General features: G+C 46.8%; 2 protein-coding genes across 2 annotated transcripts; both read left to right on the top strand.

Annotated features, from left to right (window-relative positions):
* Positions 1-2,828: 2,828 nt before the first annotated feature.
* On the top strand, positions 2,829-6,651 carry LOC131264514 (uncharacterized). Its single transcript, XM_058266807.1, has 2 exons — positions 2,829-3,450; positions 6,626-6,651. Exons 1-2 carry the CDS (start codon positions 2,829-2,831, stop codon positions 6,649-6,651), a joined length of 648 nt encoding a protein of 215 aa, XP_058122790.1.
* A 316-nt stretch (positions 6,652-6,967) lies between these two features.
* LOC131264515 (myeloid differentiation primary response protein MyD88-A-like) lies at positions 6,968-8,350 on the top strand. Its single transcript, XM_058266808.1, has one exon. It carries the CDS (start codon positions 6,968-6,970, stop codon positions 8,348-8,350), a length of 1,383 nt encoding a protein of 460 aa, XP_058122791.1.
* The last annotated feature ends 208 nt before the right edge of the window (positions 8,351-8,558 follow it).

Genomic DNA, 8,558 nt, shown 5'->3' on the forward strand with positions numbered 1-8,558 from the left:
TTTGGGGGTACTTGTACGACTTCGTGTGGATTGGAATGTTATCTACCGTCCTGATGTTGTGTTTAATTTTGTGTGTGAAAGATAGTTTAGAATTTTCATCGTATAGTATCTCTTTGTACTCTCTCATGAGTTGCTTTAGTACCTGTTCCTCTTCTTTATTCATGTGATCTTTCCTGAAATTTGCATCAAAGGGTAGGTTTTCTGGAGTATTTGCGTTCTTCATTACGCTACATTCGCTGGTTTCGATATTGATTTCGTTCAGGTTGATTTCGAGTGAATTTTCTGAGGTTTTATTTCTAATGGCTACAACTGCTTCTCCCGATTGAGCTCTGTAAAGTCCCGGTAGAATTGAGAAATTTTGAAAGTTTTGTTCGTTCTCCACTAAAAAGTCTTTGTTTGTCCTGACCTTGATTTTGATAAATTGTGATTCATGCTCGTTGAGATTTATTTTTTGAATTTCTGGATATCTTTTGTTAAGGTTAAATGTTTTCCTTCCAACCTTGAGATTGTTCTTGGCGATGTCCAGTTTTGCATTTAATTCCCTAAGTGTTTCGTATCCTATTAAGCCATCGAAAAATTTGTGGAATTTGAAAACAAAAAATTTTACTTTCTTTCGCACGCCGAAAACGTCGAATGAAGCTGATTTATTTATGCTGTGTGTACCTTTGATATTTGTAACTTTTATCCCTTCTTCGTCTTTGCAGTTTTCTATATTTACGTGGTCTGGAGAGATATAGTTTTTGTTTGCGCCAGTGTCGACGAGAAATTTTAAAGCTCCTTTTGTTGTATTGATTTGAAGGTATGGAATGAAATTATTATTTTTTAGGTTTTTTGTGGTTTTTCCTCGGCCTGCCGAAAATTTAGCTCGTCCGATATGAAATAATCATCGTCTTCAGAGTCGATTTCCGGTGGAGGTTCCTGATCTTCTTCTATTCCTTCGTGGTTGTTCACGACAACTTTTGACCTATGGGTTCTCATGGAGACATCCTCGTCTGGGATGTTTTTGTATACCTCGGTGGGTTTGGCTTTAAATCTGTCTGACCTGTTTGCCGGTGGGTACATATTTGTTTTTATTGGTTGATTCGGATATTGTTTCTTTTGTTCTGGTTGCCTGATGCTATTTTTCTCTAACTTTTGGCGGTACGCTGCGTTTGAATATTGCATAGCGTAGGTATGTGCTTCCTCTAATGATTCGGGCTTGTGGCTCCTGACAATCATCGAAAGGTTGTCCCCTAAGCCGTCCACGTAGCGTGTGGTGCTTATCAATCCAATAAAAGCGTTGATCTGCTTCGTGGCACCTTTGAATTCGTCAGTCGAATTCGCTGTGCTCTTGATTGCTGTGTCTATCTGTTTAAGTTTGTTGAAGTATTCGGTAATTGTTTTCTTACCGAGTGTTATATAAAAAAGGGATTGGATGTGAGATGCTAGATCCCTCTTATCCCCGTAGGAGTGCAGTAACACATCCTTAATGTCGATCCAGTCGCTGGGATTTCCCGCTGCGATCAAGATTTCTCTAGCCTCTCCCGTGATTTTGCTTTTAACAGCCCTGATCAACTGAGGGTAGATCGGTTCTTCTTTGCATTCTTTAAAGAGATCGAGAGTGTCTTCCACTTCTTCAATCCATGCGAGTGTTTCTCTTCTGTTCCCTGAGAAAAGGGAAATATTTTTGATGGGGTCCGGAGTCTTGTAGTAAGTAAACGGATCCACCACCGGTCTGCTTTTAATGAAGTTCAGTTGTTCCAGGAGGGAACGCTGGTTTTCGGAAAGTTGGGCAATATGTGCCATCAACTCCTCGTTGGTTGCCATTATACCTCTGTTTTTGAGAAAAATGGTCTCTCTACTGCTGTTTCCGGTTTTACCTATGGTCAGCGTTTTCTTTGTTGTTAACACTGCGAATCACCCACTAAGGCGAATTATTTTATGCACAAATAATTCCCACTTATTTTTATGCGCAAAATAAGGTGCTTGTTCCGCAAGGGTTAGTGTTTGAAAATTTATTCACAATTTTCGTTACACTTGGTAGAATTCTTAAACAATTATTTTATTCGCAAATAATCGTCTCTACCGGTTTTTGGGTTTGTATCAGTGTTGGAGGAATTTATGCACAATTCTCACTTCACTAAATACTTACAGGATGATTATCATCGTCCCGGAGTCTGCTGGATTGTCCGACGGGTTCGGTTCAGGGTTCCTTAGCTGCTTCTTCCTGGTGTGCTTAGATGGCGGGGGGTCCTCTACTCGGGGTGTTTTACTCCGATGCTTTCGCGGGGCCACTGACGATAAGAGTTTTTTTTTGCAATTATCTTCCACTGTTCACTTTCACTTCACAGGATTTTTCACGCTAAGCCGTACGACTGCGCCAGTTATGATCGTTGCCTCAAGATTATTATAAAAAAATATAATTTTTATTTAAGTATAATTACTGATTCACGACTATTACAATTTTTATTTGGGATTGAACCTTTTCTGTCTGTTCCTAGCTAGAGACTGAGGTCTAACTTGTTATGAAGCCCTTTTATAGCGCTGCCGTTGCTGCTCCGGGTGGTCTTCTGTTTCGACGTGTTGCTCTGCGATTGGTGACGAAGTCTTTCTCACAGTCGTTGTTCTGCACAATTCATGTCTCAACTCGTTCGCGATCGTCGTCAGGTTTCTGCGTCGAGTGGTCATGTCCTGTCGCGAGGGTTCGCGCTGGTGTCTGCGTTGAGTGGTTGCATCCGTAGCGAGGGTTCTCATAGAATGCGGTGACATCCTGTCGCGAGGGTGGAATATGATACGTTCGCTGGTTTACTGTCGTAACGTGCATACCACAAAAAACCAAGCCTTCTGTGATGCGCCTCTACGCCGCCAACGGTACCCCAATCACCGTCTATGGACAAACGCTGCACGAACTGGACCTCAGCCTGCGGCGTCCAGTCCTGTGGAACTTCGTCATTGCAGACGTTGGTTCTGCCATCCTGGGAGCGGACTTCTTGCACCACCACGACCTCATGGTGGATCTTCGAGGGAGGTGTTTGATAGACAACAAAACGAAACTACGTGCTCCAGGAAATACAGATCAGACTAGCGTGGAAACCATCCGCACGTTTGACGCCACTTCCAGCATGTCTGACCTACTTCGTAAGTACCCGCAACTAACCTCTCCAGACCCTCTTGGTACCACACAACACATGGGAGTATCGCATCGGATAGAGACCACCGGCAAACCTGTTTCCGCTAGAGCCCGACGACTTGCTCCGGAAAAGTATGATGCTGCTAAAGGAGAGTTTGAGGCCCTTATGCGACTCGGCATCTGTCGCCCGTCTAATAGCTGTTGGGCCAGCGCTCTCCACATGGTCCGGAAGGCGGACGGTACCTGGCGTCCCTGCGGTGGTTATCGCGCACTAAACGCACAGACCGTCCCCGATCGCTATCCACTTCCGTATCTGCAATATTTCACGATTCACCTACGAGGTAAGTCTATATTTTCAAAAATAGACTTACACAAAGCATACCATCAGATTCCGTTACACCCGGATGATGTCCCAAAAACGGCCTTAATCACACCATTCGGCCAGTTTGAGTTTATCACAATGCCGTTAGGATTACGAAACGCTGCACAAACGTTCCAACGTTTGATCCATGGTGTAATGCGAGGCCTAGACTTTTCATTCCCTTACGTGGATAATATTATAGTCGCCTCTTCATCAATCGAGAAACACGAACATCATTTGCAGCTGGTTTTTGATCGACTCCAGGAGCATCAACTAAAAATTAACCTGGCCAAGTGTGAGTTTACCAAACCTGAAATAAACTTCTTGGGTCATCGTATAACAACTATGAGGATCCTTCCACTACCTGAAAAGGTAGACGCCATCCGCGCATTTCCACGCCCGGAAACGGTCATGGGCTTGAAACGTTTTCTAGCCAAGATAAATTTCTACAGACTTTTTATCCCGCACGCGTTGGAAAAACAAGGGCCACTGATAGCAATGACACCTGGAAATAAAAAGCGCGACAAGACGCCACTCAGCTGGAACCCCGTAACTATCGCGGCGTTCGAAGAATACAAGTCCCAACTCGCTGAAGCAACTCTCTTGACGCATCCAGACCGCGACGCTGAACTTTCTCTGTGGACGGACGCCTCCGATTTTGCAGCGAAAATACTCAACATACGATCGGGAACTAACGGCTATATATTTGGCGGTTCGACATTTCCGCCATCAACTGGAAGGAAGAAGCTTCTACCTTTACACGGACCACAAACCGCTGGTGTTCGCCTTAAAACAACCCTTGGACAAAGCCACGCCTCGACAAGCGCGACACATCGACTTCATTGGCCAATTCACTACGGATATTCGCCATGTAGAAGGGGAGTCCAACGTCACCGCTAATCTACTGTCACGCATCGAACCAGTCCAGGCTGCTACCACCATCTTATTTTGACGCTCTAGCTGAGAATCAGTCCCACGATTCGGAACTAGCAAACTTCCTTAGTGGTAAAACTGCAACTTATCTTGTCCTGCAAAGTGTATTAGTCCCGAGCAGCAGCCGCAAACTGATTTGTGATTTCCCAACTGGTGTCATCCGCCCGTACGTCACACGAAAGTTTCGCCAACCTTTACTCCAGGCAATCCACAACAGTTGGTATGGTTGGACGTAAAGCGGAATTGCGGCAAGTTTGTGAAAGAGTGTTTGGCCTGCCAGGCCAACAAGGTGACTCGACATACACAAAGTCCGTACCAACGCTATACCCCGCCAGATGGAAGGTTCAACCATATCAACATCGATCTAGTGGGCCCTTTCCCCGTCAGCAACGGACAACGCTATTGTCTTTCCATCGTTGACAGGTTCACGCGTTGGCCTGAGGTAATTCCAATTTTGAACATCGCAGCGCTATACTCTCTCTCTCGTGTCCGTGCGACGAATGACCGAATAGGTCAAAGTCTCTAAAATTAATAAAAAAAAAATCTCTCGTGTCCGTTCTTCGCGCTCGAACCGTTCCTTGTAACCTGTGAAAATTAGCAAATAAAAAAGGAGGTTTAACATTCAAATCGCCAAACTTTTAAACCACTAAGCCTCCACATAGCTATTTACCATTGGTGAATACTACAACATGGCGCAGCGGTAGCGCGAGGAAACACCACACCACAGGTGTGGGATCGAATCTCGAGTCTGGCACCCTCCGGTATTACGAACGGCTGACCACCGATCTATAATATACCGTCTTTCAGTCACACAAACTCTCTTCGGAGGGAGGCCTTGTCCCACTAGGGGATGTCGTGCCACCTAAATACTACAACGGCAGAGGATATATTTTGCGCTGTACGCGATTCGTTAGATAAGATAGGGTTGGATTGGTCACGTGTTGTGAGCGTAGAAGAACGATGGTCTTCTTCTTCTTGGCGTAACGACCTTGTTGGTCATGCCTGGCCGTAAGGGCTTACGAGACTTGTTTCCCTGGTGTACGTGGATAGTCAGTTCTCTCGTACAGGGGAAGGTCCGGTCTCGGCTGGGATTCGAACCCACGCCGTCGAGGTGGTGAGCCCCGGCGCTCATGGGCCGATTTTCTAACCGGCGCTACCGATGGTGCACCAGCAATAATTGGAAAAATTGTGCTGCTGTTACGAAAATCAAAGAAAAATAAATGGAGGGCTTGTTTGGGTTTTTCATTGCATTCTGCATCAAGAAATATGACGGGAAAAAAATCAACACTCAAAAAACATGCGCAACTTCGGTTTTGTTTCGGTAATTTTCGACCAAATTGATCTGAATGTTCGGATCCCGATTGAGCCACAATTTGGCTTGCTTTACCTTAGCGCCACAGCACCTTGTAAAACGCGGCTGGGTAATAAATGGAGTCTCATCGGTATATTCAGATTATATCCAGCTCGAACCGAAGAAAAAACCGAAGTTGCCGCGGCAAAAAACGAAAAATGGAGGCCCTTTTTGGGGCCCTCCCACTTTTTCTCTACTCTTCCTTCTACACATTCGCATGTCTCGAGCTATTACGCGGACTTGAACCGCGTTGTGTCCACTCCGGTCTGTGCTCACCAACCGCAAGACCTTCGCTCTTTGTTGAGAACGGTGTACTAAAGGCGCAATATATTTCTACTGAGTAGCTGTTTGTATGGACTGTATGGGAATGCATCGTTATACGTTCAACCCACTCATTCGCACTGGGTTTTCGATAGCTCGCGCTGGTTCTTCGAATACCGCGGTGGATTGCTCGCGCTTGAACAAACCCGAGGGAATTGCTGGGCGCGGCAGGGAGAACTTTCTGGTGATGTTGGGAGTGGGGAATTTCTGCGTTGGTGTAAAAGAGACAAGGATATCACCATCTCGCTCTTGCCAATTGAATTCCTATCTCGACCCGAAGCTAATGTTGGAAGGTTACTTTGTGCTGTGTTCCGTGGGTATGTTCGTATCCTAACCGAGACCGGACCCTCCCCTATACGAGAGGACGGACTATCCACGTACTCTTAGGGTACAAGTCTCGTAGGCCCTTAACGGGTAGGCATAACCAAGAGGTTGTAACGCCAAGAAGAAGACCTGCCACCGTCGCCATACTTCACCGATTACGCGACACGGCTCCAGATGCTCAGATTATTCCAGCACGGGTCTATTACGGGGTAAACCTGTTCGACAGGATCCCGCCTACAAGAATACCTGTGATGCATCCGTCACCCAGGACACATTACCGTGTACCCGTTGACGATTCCTTCCTTTACCCTCCTTACCCGATTCCGGATAGAAAGCAATATGTAAATAAGACACACATTGTAGGCATCACCACTCTCAGAATAACAATCGAAGAATAAACATCGTAAAGACACCGAGTTCTAACACCTGGTTGTTGCCTGAGAACGAAAGAATTTATAAAAGTGAACTTTTCTTTAAAAGTGAGATTAGCCATTTCCTCGAAGTTACATGCGTGTTTCCTGTAGGTTGTGCGTTGGTGAGAAATTGCTTTGCATCTGTTGCGAACCCAATGCTTGATAATTCCGCAAAAGTTACCGAGGCTCACGTCGGGAGCCGAAACGACCTGACGATGGTGCCGCTGAAAGCACTTAGCCCGCTGACCCGTGACCTTCTTGGCTGTCTGTTGGACAAGGAGCGAATATTCCTGAGCGAGGCAGGATTTTCCCGAGACTGGCGGGGGCTTTTCAATTTGGTTGAAATTCCCAAAAGCCTCTACCCGCTAGTGAAGGGCCATGAAAAACACACGCACTTCCTGCTGGAGCTGTGGGAAAAGGAATCACATCAATGTAAGGTTGATGCAAATTTGGCCCAACTGCAGAACCTGCTCGGCTGCATCGACCGATGGGACGTCGTGGACGATACGTTCGAATTGTTTGAGAAAGATGCGGAGAAATTCTTGCTGCAGGAACACAGGCGTACGGCTAGGGAAAGTGAACCAGCGGAATTGCAAGATGACTGTGTACCGGACGACAACGATATTATTGTGGTAGGCGATAGGGCCAGGTACAAGCAACAGTTCGATGCCTTCATTCTATTCGCCCAAGAGGACATTGATTTTGCCACGAAAATGGTGTCCCGCTTGGAGGATCGCGGGTTGAAGCTGTGCCTTAAGGATCGTGATATTCTGGCCGGTGCTTCTTTCGAGCACGAGGTCATGTCGCGGCTCATTTCAGAGCGCTGCCGCCGCTTGGTGGTTATCATATCGGAGGCATTCCTGGCCAGCTCGCTCAACGATTTCACTGTTACCTTTGCCCAGGCACTGCAGATCGAACGGAGGCAACGCAAGGTAATACCGTGCGTGTATGAGAAATGTGACCTACCGCCACATCTCAAGTACACCTGTCGATTGGATTATCAGCGATCGCAAAATTTGTACAACTTCTGGGACAAACTTGCCAACTCTATAAGACCATCGTCTGCGGCGGTCTCAATAAAAGCGTCGCCCGTCAAAGAAGATCCAGAAGATCAGGCACCCCCTAAAGCGCAACCAATCGCTGTAACCGCCCCCTTGCCGATTGCAAAACTGGCCGTGGACGACGATGAACCGACGCTGATAGTAAAACTACCGAACACCGCGGAACAGGAGGGCTGCTCATACAGCTTGCAAAAGTCGCATTCGTTCTGGGATCTATTTTCCGGGCTCAGTCAAAAGAAGAACCGGCTTTACAGTAGCAGCTCACAGGTGAACATCAATGACATTACACCGTCGCCCAGTCCGAACCAGACGAGCTACTCTTTGCTTAGCTTTATCAAGCGTGATTCCCCGAAACCGAACGGTAATGCAGCTTCATCCGTTCTGTCTAACGCTTCGCCGGGGAGGGAGAAGAAGCAGCCGAAGCCGAAAAAGAAATGGTACAAATCGATGGGCCGTAAGGTGGCCCCCGCAACATGATGGTTACAATGTGCCATACGATATCTTCCAGGACCAGCGGGAACAAGTCGTCGCTAAGGTCAACCAGCTAATTGACCTGCTCAACGATCCCACCACCAAGGGGTTCGCGACAGCCGAGCAGTAGCGCCGGTTACAAAATTGGTCCATGAGCGCCGGGGCTCACCACCTCGACGGCGTGGGTTCCAATCCCAACCGAGATCGGACCCTC

Source organism: Anopheles coustani, chromosome 2 (genome assembly GCF_943734705.1).
Source record: "Anopheles coustani chromosome 2, idAnoCousDA_361_x.2, whole genome shotgun sequence".
NCBI lineage: Eukaryota > Metazoa > Arthropoda > Insecta > Diptera > Culicidae > Anopheles > Anopheles coustani.